Consider the following 20,592-nt stretch of genomic DNA (forward strand, 5'->3'; position numbering starts at 1 on the left):
CAGCTCCAGAGGGCACAACCATAAGCCTTGGCAGCTTCCACATGGTTTTCAGCCTGCAGGTGCTCAGAATGCAGGAGAGAAGAAGGCTTGGCAGCTTCGCCCTAGATTTCAGAGGATGTATGAGAAAACCTGGGTTTTCTATGGGTGAGCACTTGCAGAGAGCCTCTACTAGGAAAATGCAGAGGGGAAATGTGGAGCTGGAGCCCCCATACAAAGTCCCTACCAGGTTATTGCCTAGTGGAGCTGTGGATTGGGACCACCACCCTCTAACCCCAAGAGTGGTATGGCTACCTGCAACTTGCAACCTCAGCAGGGAAAAGCTGCAGTCACTCAACTCCAACTCTTGAGAGCAGCGATGGAGGCTGCACCTTGCGCAGCCATAGGGCTGGAGCTGCCCAAGGCATTGGAAGCCCACCGCTTGCAGCAACATGCCTTGGATGTGGGACATGGTGTCAACAGACATTATTTTGGAGCTTTAAGGTTTAATGTCTGCCCTGCTCGGTTTTGTGTGGGGCCTATTACCCCTTTCTTTTGGCCAATTTCTACTTTTTGGAATGAGAATGTCAGTCCAATGCCTCTACCACCATTGTATCTTGGAAGTCAATAACTTGATTTTTATTTTACAGGATCAGGAAGAAATTCGCCTTGAGTCTCCAATGATGAGACTCTAGACTTAGGACTTTTGGACTTTTAAGTTGATACTTGGAATGAGTAAAGACTTTGGGGTAATGTTGGGAGGGGATGATTGTATTTTGCAAAGTGAGGAGAACATGAGATTTGGAAGGCCAGGGGCAGAATGCTATGTTTTGGATATTTGTCCCCTCCAATTCGCATGTTGAAATGTAACCCCAATGTTGGAGGTCAGGACTGATGGGAGGTGATTGGATTATGGAGGCAGATCCCTTACAGATGGTTTGGTGCTATTCTCACGATGATGAGCAAGTTCTTGCTCAGCAAGTTTACATGAGATCTGGTTGTGTAAAAGTGTGTGGCACCTCCCCACCCTTGTTCCCATTCTCGCTGTGTGACGCTCCTGCTCTCCTTTCCCTTTGTGCCATGATTGTAGCTTTCTGTGGCCTCACCAGAAGGTGAATTAGATGCTAGTGCCATACTTACTGCAAAACTGTGAACCAATGAAACCTCTTTTCTTTATAAACTACCCAGTCTCAGGTATTTATTTATAGTAATGCCAAGAGTGACCTAATATAATAAGTATGTGAATTTTCTGGAGAATAAGTCTGTATTTTCACTATTCCCAAAAAAGTTAAAAAACAAATAAAAAGATTTACCATTTATCCTATGTATCTGGGGGGAAAAATTGTCTCATCTCCATTAGGATAAATTTTTCACATAATCATTATTCAATTGTCCTTTAATCCAAAGACCACCAAATTTATTCTGTATTTCTCTCAAAGTAAATGATGTTAATTTTTAAATGCTGCACTCAATATTATTATTAATATTTGAATAGAAATTACAAAACACACTATTTTCAAATCTTAAACTTTTATTTCAAATATTCAAATGTACAATTGCTGACAATAACCGTAATATTAATGAATGGAAATACTAAAATATAAAAATAAGTATTGAAACTCATATTTCTTTTTATTTGAAAACATTTGACATGGAAATACAGGTCCCCTGCATCAAGTAAATCCATTGCATCCTGGTACCAGAATTTTCTCTGAAATAGAAAAAATAAAAATAACAAAAGGCTCTTGGAAACCATTCAACAAAATGTAAGGTTATTTGTAAGAAAATAAACTGAAGTGCAATTCTACAAAACGAAAAATATTGCCAAAAATGATCTCTGAGGTATATTTATGTAGATTACTAGTTAAAATCAGAAAATGTAAAATGGGTACAAAGTATCTACTCTTACTTAAAATCTTTTAACGTGAAAAGAATACACCATCTGCCATACAATCACTGAAGACACACACGTATCTGCAATCAAAAACCACCTGCATCCAAATGATGGTTTATTCGTCCCAACTACCACTGGCGCTTACATATCCTGCCTCTTATCTGTGTGGAATTTGAATTGTTTTATGTAATGCAAGACCCACACTCTCAACCGAAGCAATCTTTATCTTCATCTACATCTTGCGGGAAAAAAAAAAATTTGAGGCAAAACTAAATTCCAGTTCACCTGGAAGAAAAAGACATCTTTTTCTCCTCCTCTTGCTTCTCAGTGCATGTTTATTAATCTAAAGGCTCCTTTTGACCTCACCGACCAATCATCAATTTTCATCAGCCATTATCACTGGTCCCTGCAATGCACCTGAGTGACTTGACATGAAAACTTGTAGAATCAGGTTTCACAGGAGAAAAATACATTGCACTTCCGAGGTCCCAGTATATACTTCACACACACACACACACACACAAATGCTCCATTCAGTGTGGTGAATTTCCCTGGAGTATGTAATTGCACTTGCAATAGGCATTGTTAAAAATAAAACTGTAGTATAAAACTAGGGTCTAGCGTATTGCAATCTCAACAATAAGGGCAAAAAAACATAGGCAGCATTTCTACATATTGAAATTCCTGCAGCCAGATGTTCCCAGGGTTTATCAAAATGTGATCTGATTAAGGGATTATTGGAAAGGTTGTGCTATAAATCATGCTCTTAGTCATATGCATTCAAAATAGCTCCTACGGTGTTAGAAAAGGATAATTTAATATGGAAAGTATTTACAGTGCCACCAATAGAGTAAAAGAGTAGAAAAGGGTAAAAAAAAATCTATAAACCAGCACTACCATACTTCAGGGAATAGGATAATTATGTGAATTTAGCCATTTATTAGTGTAGAGACATGGTGGAAGGATTAAGCAGTATGAAGGGAAAGGGTGGCTTAGTAGTCCATTCATTTCCAAAAAAAACAAAACCAAGAGTTTTCAAAAATGTTAAAATATGCATATGTTTTTGACAACTAAAGTAGAAGTGACTTTGATATTCTGCATATAAAAAGCAAGGAAAACTGCTGTATTTGTTAATGAAAGATACTGAGTTGAATTCCTGCAGAAGCACCAAATGCATACCATTTAGGATAATGTCACTGATGCACTTTTGACAACTAAATTATCAAGCTCTTTGATATACTGTGTATGAAGAGTAGCAATTATGGCCAATAAAATCAAAGGAAGAAAAAAACTAATTAACACTAACATATCATTATGACTCACTAGCATATAAAATTCCATGCCTGCTCTACATTGCCAGCAACCGGCAAATCCCAAATTCCTAAGGATGCAGATAATAGTTGCCAAATAACTGGAGCCACAAGAGGATTAGGGTGCTCTTTGGAGCTTTTGCGTTGCTTTCTTCTAGCAAAAGGGCCAGAGCACACAAATGACTTAAAAACTTGCTTACTCCTGCCCCATAAAAATGTAATCCCAAGGTCATGTGCTACAGTGATTAGTTGTGAATCCTAAACAAATTCTGATATTACCTTATAAACATAGTGATTAATTTGTGGTGGAAAGAAGAAGGGCTTTGGAGACAAAAGGGCTGTGTTCAATTTCCAAGCCAAGTATTTATTACCCCTAAATAACTTTCAGCAAATCATTTAAACCTCCATCAAATGGAGATAATAACAACACCTACTCCTCAGAATTGTTGTAAGGAAAAATGAGTGTGAAAACATTCCTCAAAAAAAGCACTGTGTAAATGTTAACTCTTCTGCTGTACTGCATTTGGACTCCATCTAAACTTAGCAGATGGAAAAATACAAGGTTATCCTGCTACACAATTCTGAATCCACTGAAAGTAAACTGATCATTATAGAAAGAATAATACATTGCAGAGGAGAGGACTCTATGAAACCTAGATTTAGAAAAATTGATTCAGGTTTCATTTGGAGAAAGTCTGGCAAAATGTTTCAGTAAGACATGAAATATATTTTTAGACATCAAGCTAACCTATATTCTTATAAGCTTCTGTGGCTTTAAGATTGTATGCAGAGGCTCTAAATTTGGAAACTCTAAATTACCTGAAATTAAAAAGCAAAAATAAAGAATCACACTCTGATAGCTAAGTAAATATATATTATCGAAAGATTTAATAACTAACTGTAGCTAGCAGGTGTATTCTAAATTCATTATTAAAAAATCTGTGACAGCAGATGACCTCCTAAACTCTGAAGGTTACAATAGATACATAATTTAAACATAAAAAGGACTGATTTTCTCAAAATTGTCCTGATGTAAAGTAATTCTGCATAAATATAACAAATGGTAAATGCATTGAGAGCACTTTGTAAAGGTCATTGTGCTGTACAAATATAAGATATTATTAGAAAAATTTAAAAAGCTCTTTTGAATCTTATAGAACAAGCCAAGATATGTAAAATTTTAAAAATGAAGAATTATTCAAAAATGAAATAGAAGGCACTTATCATATCTCAATACAAAATATAATAAATCAAGGGGGAAAAATGAAAACCACAGGACCAATTTCTTTCCTGGCCTCGCGGGCTGTTCTTTGATAACCTTGGCTTTGATTTCCACGACAGTTCCCCAGCACACACAGATCTTTGTTTACTCTCGTCCCCTGCAGTTACTCCTGTTATGAGTTATTGAGCTTTCAGATAACTAATTTTTCCTGTTGCTTTTCGGAACTCACTAAAAGGCTCAAGCAACCAGCTCATCAGTTTCCATTCCTGACTTGAGAGCGTCTGTAGCATCTCACTCCAACCTACCACTTGGGTGGTGAAGCCCCGTACACAGCAGTAAAGGGTGCTAGGAGAAGCCCTCAATGCAACCCAGAGAGAAACTCAATTGCAAAAACCAACTCATAAGTGATTGCCCTACTTAAAATTCCATTGAATCTTGGCTTTCCAGAGAGTCCTCTATGCCTAATGGGTCCCCTAAGCTTGCCTGAGAGTCCATGTTAAACCCAGAGGTTTTTAATGCATTATGAGCATTCATAAACTTCTGGAGGTATTTGGAGGTGTACAGCCAGTGGTGTTTCAGGACGTCTTCCATCTCATAGCATTTGGACTGCCTGGCATTCATTTTCCGGAAGCGTCTAAACAGTTTGTTACCAGACTCATTTCCCTCACTTGCCCATGCCCCAATGGAGCCATCCCTCTCAATAATTTCAGGAACATGTGCCAGGGTTTTGTGAAAATAATTGGTGATTTTTCCCTCATACCTATACTTGAACTTGGTAGAAAGGAGCTCAGCAAAACGCTGTGAATTGAAACTGTACTGGCAGAGGGATTCTGGGCACTCTTTAGCAGGGCATGATGACCGCCACACCGGTTTCATCTTCAGGTAAAGATCCATCAGCTCCCTCAGAGCCTCGTGCCTCTCCTCCGAAGGAATTAACTCACAAACTGCATCCACAGTCTCTTTGGTCATGAGCTTCCTGGCAAAGTTGCCATTCATCCTCATGATTGGTTTGAGGTTCATCTTCTTCCGGAGATGCTTGTCCAGTGTGGCCTGCCACCTTTTCCTTTCCTCTTTGGAAGCATTGGGATTCTTATACACCTCCCCTATCTCTAGCTGGAAGATCTTGTAGAACTCAGCTGCATTGCCAATGTCACAGTGGAGTGCGTCTATGGAAGGGACTGTCTCAATGAAAGGTTTGGCTGAGACCCCTTTCACCCGATCCCGCAGTTCTTCCACAGACTCATGGTAAGGATTGGAACGCCAGACCTCATAACGTTCCAGGTTCTCAGCATGGCTTCTGGTTATAGAGTGGAAGACAAGATTTTGAGAGGCTTCCAGACGGGTGGCATCACAAAGAGTACAAATGTAGACTGAGCCAGAAGCCTCAAGGCCTTCCACTTCCCGCACAAGTTTTTCATCATATCCGGTACCCCTGAAGATAAACTTGAAAGTCCGTAGAATGCCTCCCAGCTCAAGCATTAATTCACTGCTCTTCATGGCCTCCCTCTCAGCAATGAGAGGGCTCAGGATGGCAGTCAGTGTCTCGTGGTCAGACTCATCTGCCAGCATAAGGCACAATGGCTTGCAACACAGTTCAGAGTTAGGTTTGGCTTCCTCAAATACTTTCACATTCTGAGAGCTGTGGGCGATAGTAATTTTCATGATTGTGAATGAAAAACGGACTGCCTTTTCTGGAACTACTGGCCCACTCCCGTGCTTCTCACTCACATCTCCCATTCCATCACAAGACTCCTTCACCACCACTGTGAAGGGGCCATTCAGGTAATCATCAAGGTCTTGGGATCTCATGCCTTCCAAGATGTCTTCTTCCATGTCCATCAAAGCAGACACCAAAGCTGAATCATAGCGGAACCTCTTGGCAATGGTGTCCACTGGGTAATCATCCACAGAGGATGATAGTCCAGACAGCCCATCAATAATGCCAACATCAGTGCTGGAAGACACATTCTTCAGAGGTGGCTGCCACTCAAAGTGGTGGTAGCCCGGCAGAAGTACCTTCTCAGCATTCCGAAGGGCATGCAAAGGCTGAAAAATCTGTCTCCCTGTGATGGCTTTCACAGTCCTGTACATCTTGTGGTACTGACTGCAGCTGAGGAAGGTGTTGACACGGATGGCCAAGCAAACAGCTGGCTGCAGGCCAGAGCCCTTTCCCTGCATGATGGCCTCCAGCTCGTCGGCTTGCCTGTGCTCATTCCTCGCCCTCAGAGCCAGCAGGAACAAGGTCATGCACACCGACTTCACATCTCCACCTTCTTCTTTGTCAGCAAAGGCTTTGACTTGCAGCTTGAGCTCCCTCAGCCGGTGCTTCTGAGCTCTCCGAGTCAGCGACAGAAGATGTTGGCGGGGCCGGCCCCCTTTATTAATGTGCACAAAATTCTCTTTTGATTCCTTGTGACTTAAGATGTGGTGATTATATTTTTCCAAACTGACCTCCTGATTGCACTCTTTTGCTGGACATTTCACCATCAGGGAATTCAAGATGCTCAGAAAGGACTTCACTGGACTCTCCAGGTCAGTAGGGAAGCATGGATATCGGCAAGAGGGACAATAGCTGCCCATGACTTTGAGGCATCTGAGAATGCAGACCCGGCAATAGACATGCTTACAGTTGGTCTCCACAGGGTCGGCCAGAATGTGTTCACAGATCTGGCAGGAGATGGATTTCACGAAGTGCTCCGGGAAGTCCACTGCAAGCAGCTTGGTACTAAGATGTATCTTACTGCAGTTGGCGATCTTCTTCATGACATCCTTGCTGCTGGTCCTTGCCTGAGCTCTTCTCTTGCGCTGACGGGCTTGTCTTGCTTGGTCAAGCACAGTTTTGAGTTTTTTGCTGAGCTGCAAGTTTGGCTGAAGACTCTTCCTCTTGAGTCCCCGACGGGCAGTGTTGCAGATGTCACAGGATGGTGTGTGGGGGTGCCACTCCACGGTCACATTCCTCGGGAAGTAAACCTCACAAGGGGCACTGCTAAACTTCCTGTGCATGATGCTCCAGCAGTTATGGCAGAACTCAGTGGGGTGGATCGAGTCAACATCTGCCTTCACATCAATCCGGAAAACCTTGGTAATGAGGTCTGGCCAGGAAGTAGCTCTCTTTTCCTTCTTTCGTAAAAGGCCTAGGGTTTTACCATCCACAGGACCATGAACTGGATATCTCCTGTTGTGCTCATCAGTTTTAAAAGAATTCCCACAGATGCGGCAGAGATGTCGAAGGTTGGCTTGATGGATGGCTTTAACTCTTGCTTTCCCAGTGTCATGAAATTTCTTTGAAAACTTAGGATGGGCTTTTAACACTGGCTGATTTGGGACTGGCTTCTGACCATCAGCATTGTCCAGGACTGCTGGAGATTGCTCCAGAGAGGGCTTCCCCTCAAAGGAATCCTTCTTTTCCCTTTGAGCTTCTTCAGGTGTCTTTTCAAAGGATCTCACCCGGAACAGCTTAAATTTCCATTCTGAAAATTTAATATATGGGTGCTGAATTTCATCTGGGGCAGAACTGAGTCCCAAGGTGGGTGGGAAAGAGGACGCCATGCTGGCTGAGGTACCTGAGAACAATGAAAACAAGTCATATTAAGACCAATATCAATATCCCACTGGTGTATCTTATAAGTAATAAAAATAAATACATTCAATTATTTATTCATGTATTCCAAAAGATATGTATTAAATCTTCTATCTTAATATATCATGTTAGGTGCTGATCACAGAGTTATTTCCTGTTCTGACAGTGTTTACGGTTACTTATACCTATTACACACATATAAATGTTTAGATATATACATGTAAAGTTTTATTCCCTTCCACAAACACCTTAAGGTCTTTGAGGACAGAATCTTTGATTTATCTTTGTCTCCCCAAGGGTCCTAGTATACATTAGGTGCTCAATAGTTATTTGTTCAGTAAATGTAAAGATGAATTGGCTACTAACACTAAAGAAAAGTAATATTTTCCACATTGTATTAGCCTCATTGCACTAGCTGGACAATATTTTCCAGCTTTTTAAAGCAGTCTTCCGGGAGGTTGGTTGTTTATTTCTTCCAAATGGGTCATAAAAGGATGATAAAGCTGCAAACTCAAAGAAACTAATTATTCACTACTTGAAAGGATGAAGTGAATTTTGAGCTTTATGAGTGCAAACTAATAATAAGTATCATGGATAGTAATTATGCTTACAATTTTAATTAGTGAATGCTGTTGTAAATTATAAGGCTGCGTCTACATTAGAAACAAAAACCACAGAACTCTAAACCTGCAACAAACCAGAGTGTACATAAACTGAGATTCTGAGGGACTTTTAAGATGAAAAATTCACATGGTTTCAGATAAAACTCACACAGGTCATCCTGAAAGTCATTGTCGGTCGATGGTCATTAGCACTATAGTTTGTAACATAATAAGAAGAGGTGGGAGTATTGTTTCTCTTCTGTTAAAAAAACATTTTGGCAATTGCATATGCTAGGAAACCCTACTGATTTCAGTTGTAGTGCACAGATCTCTAGCGATGCAGAAAAAAAGTCTAACAATGCCATGTGAGGTGTACTCTTTAGACCCAATTAGACCAATCTTTCCCAAATTACTTAGTACATAATTGCAAAAAGAGCAACTATATTTTCAATCCATCATCCCATCCACCTATCTCAAATTTGCCTGGGTTAACTCTTTCGACCCACCAGTTATGTAAAGTAACATATGTTTTCCCCTCAATTGATCAACTAACAAAATCGATGAGAATTTTTATAGTCACATAGTTATGGAGACAAATTCTCAGATGAACACACTTTCAACAGGGGTGGGATTAGGGGGTACAGAGGGGCAAGGGCTAACTCTGACACCTGCTACCAAAGACTCTTTTCAAGTCCCTGCTTTGCTGAAGTTTGTTCCATCTTACAAGCATTACGCATCAGAAATTGGTGTTTTGGGGCAAGGGTGCAGTGGCTCATGCCTGGAATCCCAACACTTTGGGAGGCCAAGGCGGTCAGTGTGAGACCAGCCTGGCAAATGTGGTGAAACTTCATCTCTACTAAAAATACAAAAAACAATTAGCCGGGCATGGTGGCAGGCACCTGTAATTCCAGCTACTCAGGAGGCTGAGGCAGGAGAATCGCCTGAACCCGGGAGGCAGAGGTTGCAGTGAGCCAAGATCCCACTACTGCACCCCAGCCTGGACAACAGAGCAAGACTCTGTCTCAAAAAAAAGAAATGGGTGTTTTTCATAAAAATTAAAAGCAAATTTCTGAGACTTGATTAACAGAGAAATCCTATTAGATTGTTACCTATGCAGGACTATGCAAGAGTTAAAACAATACACAGCCATTTCAAATGTCTCATTAACCTCAAAAAATATTTCAACTGCAGCCCAACGAACACCTCAAAATTGCTTATAGTTCCATTCTGCTTCCTAATTATCTTCTGTGGCAGGTGCTAGGTCTTTCCCTGTGGTTTCCCTGCCTCTTAGGTTGAACTCAACCCCAAATACCTTCTCATTCCTTTAGCATTTTACTTCCCAGACTATTCTTAAATCACTTGCTCTCTGGTATTCCAAGATAATATTATGAGTAATTCTTTTTAAAATGCATGACCGTCTCTAGAGCTCATCAAGTTTAATACTGACTTTCAAATTGAGTAAGTCAATCATAAGGCATGGTGGTAGGATCCCTGGAAGTATCTCACTTCCCTACACATTTCTCCCTTGACTCCCACTGACCTGAATTACTATATCAAAATCTACCAAACTACATTTATTTAAATACTCCTGTGGAAGGCAACCAAAGCAAAAATGGACAAATGGGATTGCATCAAGTTAAAAGCTTTTGCACAGCAAAGTAAACAATCCACAAAATGAAGACAAAATCCACATGATGGGAGAAAATATTTGTAAGCTATGCATCTGACAAGAGATTAATAACCAGAATATATAAGGAGCTCAAACAACTCTACAGGAAACAAACTAATAATCCAATTTTTAAACGGGCAAAATATCTGAATAGACATTTCTCAAAGGAAGACATACAAATGGCAAACAGGTATATGAAAAGGTGCTCAACATCACTGATCATCAGAGAAACGCAAATCAAAACTACAATGAGGTGTCATCTCGCCCCAGTTAAAATAGATTTTATCCAAATGACAAGCAACAATAGGAATGTAAATTAGTACAGCCACTATGAAGAATAGTACGGAAGTCCTCAAAAAAACTAAAGATAGAATTATTACATGATCCAGCAGTCCTACCACTGGGTGTTTATCCAAAGGAAATCAAATCTGTATGTTCAGAGACATCTACACTCTTGTGTTTATTACTGCACTATTTTTTATCCTTACTTGTGATTTTTACTCCCTAAAATAGACATGTATTACTTTTGGTAGAAAGTAGAACTTTTAAGAACTAGGTTTAGATTAGATATTTTTTATCTATTCAATTAGCAAAGATTAAAACTACTTATATGGTTCAGCATTAATGAAGGCATGGAGAAATTAAGATATCTCCATACATTCTTGGGAGGAGTATAAACTGGTATCAAATGCCTACTAGACAATTTAGCAATGTCTTTAAAATTTTTAAATATATTATCTTTGGTGCAATAAATCTCCTTTTGGGAAGTTATCCAATAGAAACATTTCCACAGGAATACAACAATATTTATATAAAGACAGAGAGATTTGTTTCAAAAACTGTTACTTTGAAAAAGCAGGAAACAATATAAATAATTACCCAAAGGGCATTATTAAATAAACTATGGTCCAGACATACAGTGGAAAACCATGCAGAAAATTTAATTTTCTGTATGCATTGATGCATATGTGCAATTTCTGTATGCATCAGTGACATGGAAAGATGCTCACATGAAAAAGCAGAGAATAGAATGACAATAGCAAGTATAGTAGGATTCTGTTTGTGTATAATGTTTGTATTTGTACATATATGAAATCACAGAAATTCTGAAAGGATATGCACTAAAATCTTAACAGTGTTTAATTTCTGAAAAAAATAGAATTGGCATTGATAAGAGGGCCTCTTGCACTTTTTATTTTATTCATTTTTGTATCATTTGAATTATTCAAAACAAGCAAGTACTATTTTTATTAACTTTGTGATACATTTATTCTGGATAAAACTGTTTTAAAGACTAGATTTATATGTGCTTATAGTCACTTTTCCATATTTTCTTCTAAATTTCCCCCAGAAAAGCTTAAGATCTGGCTAATTTCAAATCTGACCACCACCCTTAGCTTCTCATTCTTTTCAGATAGACATGTAGAAAGCAGGCTAAAATATGGACCTGTAGACAGAATGAAGTTAGGATTGTGAAGGAGTTATCTTGGACTCAGATTTTGACACTCAGAAACCTTGCAAATGCTTGATCTCCTCTCTTCTAACAAAAGATCTCAGCAGTAGACCAGCCTCAGGATCTCAAAGGCTGAGTGGTTGGTGCTGGCTCAGCCCTGTCCCCACCGTGCACTGCCATCTCAGCATTGCCATCTGACATCAGAGCTGCAGGGGTGCCTCCCTCCACACAGCACAGATTCATTTCGACAAACTAGTTTGGGGTGGCTTGGACAGTGCAGGAACAGTAGTTTCTGGTGAGTGATATCATTAGTTCAGGAGGCCAGGACACAGCAGCAGCAGCAGCCCCCATTTCCATCCCAGCTGCCCACCCTACACACACACATACACCCCATTACTTGGCCCACAATCTTCCCTCCTAACGTCTTCAACTTAGTCTGTACACAATTTTCAAGTAATACCTGTGTGCTCAAGTGTGACCTCTCATTATCACACCTGTTCCACTTACTCATTCACTCTGCAAATACCATCGTCTGTCTTTTGTCAAACATCACACAACAAAAATGTGACAAAATACAAAGGGTTTTTATAAGTCTCAAGTATCCACAAAATAGCACTATGATCCTTGCTCTTCCTTCAGACAACCTCTTGCATAAACCACTTCAGAAAGTGAAATTTATCATCACAATCCCTGGCCAGGAATCCTGACTCAAGAACAAAACCTCAAAGCAGGGTCTCTACCATGGCAATTCTCTAAATTAATACAAATCAGAATCATGAGTGAACTTGTTTTTAAAAAGAAATGCAGATCATCAGGTCCTAAAGAGTCTGGCTGTTAGGGAAGGAATCCAGGAATTGCATTTTTAAACATTCAGTGATTCTAAAATGAGCGGATATTTCGAGAAACATTGGTCTCCTACTTAGGCCAATCTAGTTCAGGAAATGCCTGGTAATACTTGTTCATACCTGGGAAACCACACATTTCTCCCATCCTAGAACTTGCATTCCTGACTATTTTTCTTGCCTGAACTAACAGTATTTATTTCCAAGAGTCTCACACGTTACCTTCTGCTGATTTGTACACATTCATTCAAGAAGCATTCCTTAAACCCTTCTTCTGACAATAGCATTCATTTATAGTAATTCAGATATTTTGCATCTTTCTATGAACCTTCAGTGGCCCTAAACTGGGCCCTCAGTGGCCCTAAACTTGTCCTCTTATACCTTTTTTATTTTCATATGTTAAAAAAAAACATTGATGTAGCTTTGCTCATTCCATCCCCTCATCACCTGGAAGGAAAGAAAGCTCAAGCACTTCTAGTTAGAAACATAAAAATGTAATAAATATTTTGGCTCAAGGCATGAAAAGTATGAGTGTTACCTTGCTCAGCAGGCTGCCTGGCCAAAGTGTTGAGATGTCTGCAACTTGATTGATATTACTCAATACCAAAGAGAAGGCAAAGTGTGTTCTCTGCTCTCTCCTTGCTCTCGTTTCTCAGAACATGCTGCTGAGCTGTTTATCAGCTTCCACTGTCCTTCCCAGCCTCCCCCACCATGGAGGGCTAACCACAAATGATGACAGCCAATCACAAGCCAGGAGACCCCAGCTCCAGCTGCCACCTGGCTCTTTAGGAAGCTTAGCTCAGAGGAGGCCTGAGTGTAGAATGATGTGCGAGTTTGCTGGCGCACTGGCTGCCAGTTCCCTCCCTGAGAATGTTTGGGTTGGAAATGGTCTTATCAGTCAGTATAAGCCCCAGCTTATGCCAGGGTTCTATATCTCTGTGCCTCAGTTCCACATCTGTAAAAAGGAAATGCTAGTAGTGTGTACCTCAAAGAGTCAATAAGGTTATACGATGAGAGTTGTTACAGGAAAATACTTGAAACGATGTCTGCCTCTTTGTGAATGTTCATCAGATATTAACAACACTATGGGGTTTTTTTATTATTATCTTGAAATGGTATCCAAACAATCTCAGAACCTTTCAACCTGGTCAAATCTTGCTGAGGAAGGTTGATGCTCCTTGCAACTACTCTAAGTTTGAACATTACTCGAGTATGGAAGTCAACAGACCTGGATTTAAATCTTGACTTAGGCCTTTGATTCATTGCTTAGATTTTATGAACCTCAATCTCATCACCCGCAACCTAAGATTAATAATATTAGTCCCCGTTATTGAGAGCAATGGGCCAGGCTTCTAAGTGTTTTATGTGTCATTTAATTTTCACAACAATCTTACGCATTTGATAGTATTATCTCTAAAAAGAAGTGACAAAAGTTCAGAGCAATAGAGTGACTTGCCCATGGTCACACAGCCACTACTTAGTGAAGGTGAGGTGGAATTCCAAAGCTCATGTTCTTAATCACTCCATTATGCCATGAAAGGAGAATAATGAAAGCCACTTTGTAGTAATAGTCTAAGGAAAACTCAAGAATGAATAGGTATATACACACCTCTGTCTGTTTCAAAACCCCTTTATAATTCTCAGACCAGCTTTATCCTCAAAGTCTTTCTGTGTTCAGCTAATAAGTGAGAGATTCCTTGCTTGTCTGATTCTCAGAAAAAAACTGTCAAGGAGGCAGGTGCAAGGATTTCACTGGTCTGTGCTGCCCTCATTAGACGCTCTTCTTACATCTCCCACTCTTTTGCATCTGGACCTGTCTAACCACACAACAGACCTGGGGCCACAGCTTCTGCTCACTAAAGACAAGGCAGAAGCCACTGCAGTAACATTGGGGGAGAGGGGAAACTGGTCTGTGGCTTCTAGGTGCTTCAGTGTGTTTTTCCCTAAGGATATGCAGCCTTACCTGAGGGTCGTATTTAAGGCAACATGGCGAGAAAAGGCAGCTGAGAGCTAAGAATTTCCTGAAGACAGTGTTCATGTTCAACAGAACCATCAAGAAGCAAGCTTTGTGGCCCTGGGCCCTCCTTATACAATGAGGTCAAGTAGAGAGGAGTCATAACATGACTTACATGCAAGAGGGTGTCCTTCCCACCCATCCTCCTGCTCCTTAAAATCTTGCATCTCCAATGGACTTAAAGAAAGAAAAAGAAAAGGTCAGATGTTCATGCTTCCCCTGAAGGAAAGAGCAAAACAATAATATCTCACAGTATTAGAACAAAGCACCAAGTTCAAGGATCAGGCTTCAGTTCTGTAGGTTCACTGGGAAGTTACGTGAAACTAAGGTGACAAAATGCACCGGTTTGTTTTGGACTTTCCTTGGTTTAGAATCAAGAGTCTAAAGTGAACAGAGTTGGTAGGTTGCCCATAACCTCCAAACCAGAGTTAGAAAATTTCTCTGAGCTGAAAAATGTACAGATGGAATCCTTTTCGATTTTTCTTGAAAAAGTAAGCTGGTCAAATGGACTCATCAAAGAACGGTGGGGGTGTGAGGTTCAGACCAGATAATGGAGGAGCTTTCTCTCTCTCTCTTTCTCTCTTTTTAAAAATCATATTTAACATACTGTATTGCTGAATTTTTCATCAGCTATATATACTTTTATAATTAGGAAAAATCACAATATTTACAAATAAAGTACTCAATGAATTTTAAATGAGACATAACAAAATATTGGGTGCATATGAAGATACAGTTTTCTAAATGCTTTGTTTGATAAAAGTCTGGATTTGTATACATCACCAGTATTTCCATGTTTCTCCCAATTTCTCCCATCCATGTTGAAATCAAGGCACTTGTCTCCTGCTGAGAAGTGAGACCTCCCTTGGATCACCTGGAAAAAAACAAGTTAAACGATGCCCCATTGTCCCTCTGCCTGGACACTAACATTTTATTCACTGTCTTTATTTCAAATCTTTTCCACGTGACAAGAAAACCTTGACTTGCATCACAAAATAGCAAAGTCAGAGCTGCCTAGGATGCATGTTGTTCTAAGCAAATTAAAAATAAAACACAGCCGACATGTATTGGCCAATTGTTGCAACAGACAAAGAATGAAAAGGGTGAACTAGAGCCTGGACAATTTGGTGCCAAGTTCCAGCCTTGAGTACAGACTTCCCAGACTAGTGATTAGCTGTTGTTAGTCCTGGAAGTGCCGACAGGCCCTTCACTGGCCCTGCTCCTCCAGGCAATGTGCTCCCTGCATCCCTGCTTTCACCTGCCTCTCCATCCAAGCCCCAATCCCCCTTAGCAGGTTGCCTACACTTACTCCCCTTGGCTCCCAAAGGCCCTTTTAAGTAACCTTTTCAAATTCAATTTCTTCCCAGACAGCAATGAGTTCCAGTTGCTGATAACAATCAAAATCTACTCCTGCAGCCATGGTCTGAGTGTGTGAACGCTGCATTTTGAGCTCTTATCATAATTCAGCAGATGCTGTTTACGGACATTGAGATTACATACATAAGCATGTATCTATACATCTCTAACTAGCGAAACTCTTGTCTTCTATCATCACCAATTTGAAAGCCAGAACTAGAAGGGAACTTAGAGGTTACTTGCCCCAATGTATGTGTTTTATTTATTCCTGAAGGGCAAAGTGTTCCTGTTCAATGTCACAGAAGGGAATTAGTAGCAGAAATAGCATTACAAATCTGATCTCCCAGCTCCCAGGACAACGTTCTTTCCACTACACTGAAAAGGGAACATCCCTCCCTAACCTGCCCAAGATGCATCTTAGATGGTAAAGAAACTCAAGCTGGCAATGGAGCAGAACCTTAACAGGTCGTAGCTAGATCAGAGCCCTGGGTGAGCATGCAAACTCACCACCCTGCACTGGTGGTGGAGAGACAGCATCTCTACACACTCATTTCTCCCCCTTTCTCTGTCTTAAAATTGTTTTCTAATTAACTCAATGTGAATTACCCCTGTTAGTAAAATTTCTAAAGCGTTATTAATTGCTCTAAACATCAACTGCAGCTCACTCTCCATGCTTTCAGGAGTGCTTCTGCGGGCTGTCTGATTGTAGCTATGCTGTTTTCTAAGCAGCTAGTGCCACCCTGTGGGCAAAGAAAAGACTACATTCTTGACTATCAGAAAAAGCCATGAGAAAAAGTCTCAGAAGTTGTTGAATCCATGAACAGGTTAAGAATGAATTATGTGTTTGTTTCTCTTCTCTTCCCTCTTCCCCTTATCCCAACCTCTATTCTCCCTACCCCCACTTTCACCATCACTTACCTTTGTAGAAATCCCCCACAATTCCTATAGACTGGGAAACAGAGCCAAAAGCTTAAAAGGTCAAAGTTACTTGCACAAGACCCCACACTTCATTAACTCCAGTCTTCCATAAAGGTCAAGAGACAACATAGAACTCCATTCTCATTGTCTTGCTAATCCTGACCAGTCCCAGAAAACATGTTATAAATACCTTCTCCCTATTCCTCAAACAAGAGAAGACGTGAGGACCATGTCTTATTTCATAAGTTGAACAGTTAGTGCTTCTGGAGACAGATAGAAAAGGAGCATCGTTTTCTGATTATTTTTACACAAAATCTGCTTTTAAATTGACTATGTTTCTCAGAAAAAATAGTTTCTGATTTACCATGTGATTTAAATGTTTGTCTTGTTATACATTTTTCTTGGAACATTCTTTTCACTCAAAGAATGCATTTCCAAAAAATCCCACTTTGCCATTATCATTATAGGAAAAAAGGTCTTCCTTTCCACATGTGAGAATGGCTAACAGGAGTCGTTACATAAATTTAAAGACCCATCTGAATTAAATATAAAATAATTAAATAAATTTTTGTAAAGACCCAGCTGAATTCTAGTGATTCTTGTCTATAAATCAGTTTCCAAAAGTAACTTTGCTATGTAGCAAATAAGAGGAGACTAGTTGAGCTGTGCTGTGGTTGAGATTTGCAGTCCTTTATGCTGCTATCAAAAGGGATTTGCCTTTATTATTCTCAGGCCTCCCTCCACCTTTCCAATCTCTCCAGTGACCTCTCCAAAAAGTGATCCAATCACCAACATAAAAACCTATGATTGTCCTTCATTAGCATGTGTCATGTGTATTATCAGGAAAAAAAAAATGTTCTCAGCAACATGGCAAGACAATGTGAATAGTCCTCAGGCCTCCGAAGCCTCTTTGCAACTCCTCTGTTGCTCGTGGGCCATACTGTCATGTAGAGACTGTGTGTAAGATACCAGGAGTCAATTCTAGGTGCAGTGACCTTTTGGCCACCTACGTTCATAACCCCCTGTCTCCATAAAAGCTATCTGTCTTGATAATAAGAATAATACTATGGTATATAGTTACAATAATTTGTGGTTGCTGTCTGTTGACCTGAAGGCAGGTGTTAGAGGTGGAACTGTTTCATCTCAAAATTTATATATTAAAGCCCTAACCCCTAGTACTTCAGCATGTGACTGTATCTGGAGATAGGGCCTTGTACTAGTTAGGATTCTCCAGAAAAACAGAACTATGAGAAAGAGAGAGAGAGAGATTTTTACAGGAATTGGCTTACACAATTTTGGAGTTCGAGAAGTCCGGCAATCTGCTGTCTTCAAGCTGGAGACCCAGGAAAACCAGTAACGTAATTCAGTCCAAGCCCAAGGTCCTAAGAGCCAGAAGCATGGATGTCTGAGGACAGGAGAAGATGGACGTCCCAGCTCAGACAGTGCAAATTAGTCCTTCCTCCACTTTTTTGTTCTATCTGGGCCTTAATCACATTAGGTGATGCCCATCCACATTGGTGAGGGTGGATCTTCTTTACTCAGTCTACTGACTTAAATGCTAATCTCTTCCAGAAATATGAACACAGACATACCCAGAATCATTTTAGTAGCTCTATGGGTATCCCTTCACCCAGTGAAGTTTACACATAAGATTAACCATCACAAGCTTTAAAAGGGGTGATTAAGATGGGGTCATTAGAGTGGGTTGTAATCCAATCTTACTGGTATCCTTATGAGAAAAGGAAATTTGGACATACACACAGAGACACTAGAAGTACAAAGGAATGACCAGGTGAAGACACAGTAAGAAGGCAGCTGTCTGCAAGTCAAGGACAGAAGCCTCCCAAGAAATCACACCTGCTTTATGGAAATTGGATCACACAATTATGGAGATTGAGATGTCCCACAATCTGATACCTTCAAGCTGGAGAACCAGGAAAACCACTGGTATAAATCAATAGATCAAACTTTGATCTTCTACTTCAATCCTCCATACTGTGAAAATATACTTTTGTTGTTGTTTAAGCTACCCAGTCCATGGTATTGTGTTATGGTAGCCCAAGCCAATTAGCAGAGTGGGGATCAAGTCTCTCATCTTGGGCATTTCCTTCATCCACCCACCCAAGGAGGAAGAAGAAGAGGTCAAATTGGAAGTTACTCATTGGGCTTCATTCTTAACGAGCAAGTATGATTATCATGACCATTATTATAAATCTAATGTTGAGCTGTGGTGTGGGGTACTGGTTAAAAACCCAGGCATTGGAGTGCCATAACATTGGTTTAAATTCTGGCCCCATCTCTTGCAACTTGTGTGATTTGGGGCACATTTCTTAACCTCTCTGACTCCATTTTCTCATTTGAAGATGAGGATAATAATATGAAGCTGGTAACGTTCTTGGCAGAATTAAGTGAGTTAAAATATTTGAGGTGCTTCGCACACTGTTAAATACAATGTTATCTTGAAAACTCACAATCCTCCTCAAAAACCCATTTCTCTTACAGTCTTTCCCAGCTTGCTTAATGGCAACTCCACATTTCAAGGCAAACTCTTAGAATTATCTTTCATTTATCTCTTCCTCTAAATCCTCATGCCCAATCAGTCAATAAATTCTAATCTTGTTAAAACTATACGTCAAATCACTTTACTTCTCTAATCAAAACCCTCCTATGGTTCCCCATCATGGTTAGAATAAAAGTGAAAGGCCTCTCAAGGGTCAACAGGGAACATGACTTTCCCTTCCTTTTCCATCTCTTTTCCCACTTACCTGCAGCCACAGTAGCCTCCTTGCTGATCCTCAAAATGTCCAGATATGCTGACATTGGCTATTTTCTCTGCTTAAAATATTACTTTAGACACATTAGGCACTGCTTTATAGTCGGAGTCTTCAGAAAAACAGAGCCAGTAAAATAGAGAGAGATGAGGAATTGGCTCACACAATTATGGAGGCTATCACACTCTGCCATCCACAAGCTAGAGGGGAAAGTCAGTGTTATAGTTTCAGTACCAATCCAAAAGTCTGAGGACCAGGAGCACCAATGGTTCAAGTCTTAGCCCAAGGCCAGGAAAATAATAATGTCCCAGATCCAGCAAGGTAGAAAGAGGAAAAAAATTTCCATCAGGTAGAAAGAGGAAAAGAATTCACTCTTCCTCCTCCTTTTTGTTCTATTTGGTTCTTCCATGAATTGCATGATGCCTACCTTATAGGGGAGAGCAATCTGCTTTACTCAGTCAACCAGTTCAAATGCTAATATCATTCAGAAAAACACTAACAGACACACTCAGGAATAATGTTTAGCCAAATATCTCTGCACTCTGTGATCCAGCCGTATTAACATACACACAAAAAATGAATAAACAAACCTGGAGTAATTGGTAGGGCAGAAAGAGCTAATGAGATTGTGAATCAAGAGTGATGAGATTGGAATCAAAGGCTGAAGAGTAGCTCATCCAAAGACCTCCCAGATCATCCTCAGTTCCCTCTGTGGAATTCTGGGGAAAAGGAAGCTGTAGGAGACCATGCTCACCCATCTGCCTGGAGAACCAGGCACCTTGTACAGTGTGGTAAGGAAGGTGTAAAGAAGCCCCAAGAAAATCCATCTTTTCCTCCCTCAGCCCCACATTGTGCTCCAAGTAGATGAGCCATTTGGACTGCATCACCAGAAGGCCCTCAACCTCCAGCTTCCAGTTTAATCCAGCCATTGGGCAACACCATAAATACGTGAGTACAGCAGGAGGAAGACAGTATAATTGTGCCT

The 20,592-nt window shown here is 40.3% G+C and overlaps 1 protein-coding gene and 1 long non-coding RNA gene across 2 annotated transcripts; both read right to left on the reverse strand.

The window, feature by feature from the left end:
* Positions 1–1,489: 1,489 nt before the first annotated feature.
* On the reverse strand, positions 1,490–13,225 carry LOC105471573 (recombination activating 1). Its single transcript, XM_011724121.3, has 2 exons — positions 13,087–13,225; positions 1,490–7,965 (listed from the first exon to the last, which is right to left on the reverse strand). The coding sequence occupies exon 2, from the start codon at positions 7,949–7,951 to the stop codon at positions 4,820–4,822; it is 3,132 nt and encodes a 1,043-aa protein (XP_011722423.1). The 5' UTR covers positions 7,952–7,965; positions 13,087–13,225; the 3' UTR covers positions 1,490–4,819.
* Positions 13,226–14,674: 1,449 nt separating this feature from the next.
* On the reverse strand, positions 14,675–20,365 carry LOC139357472 (uncharacterized). The gene is made up of 3 exons (XR_011610673.1): positions 18,126–20,365; positions 15,346–15,436; positions 14,675–14,739 (listed from the first exon to the last, which is right to left on the reverse strand). It is a non-coding gene; the product is annotated as an uncharacterized lncRNA (long non-coding RNA).
* Positions 20,366–20,592: the final 227 nt, after the last annotated feature.

The sequence above is a fragment of the Macaca nemestrina genome, chromosome 12 (genome assembly GCF_043159975.1).
Source record: "Macaca nemestrina isolate mMacNem1 chromosome 12, mMacNem.hap1, whole genome shotgun sequence".
NCBI classification, from domain to species: Eukaryota; Metazoa; Chordata; class Mammalia; order Primates; family Cercopithecidae; genus Macaca; species Macaca nemestrina.

Bases quoted from the DNA above. Each gene is read 5' to 3' on its own strand.
- LOC105471573 (XM_011724121.3), bottom strand. From the start codon at position 7,951: ATGGCGTCCTCTTTCCCACCCACCTTGGGACTCAGTTCTGCCCCAGAT.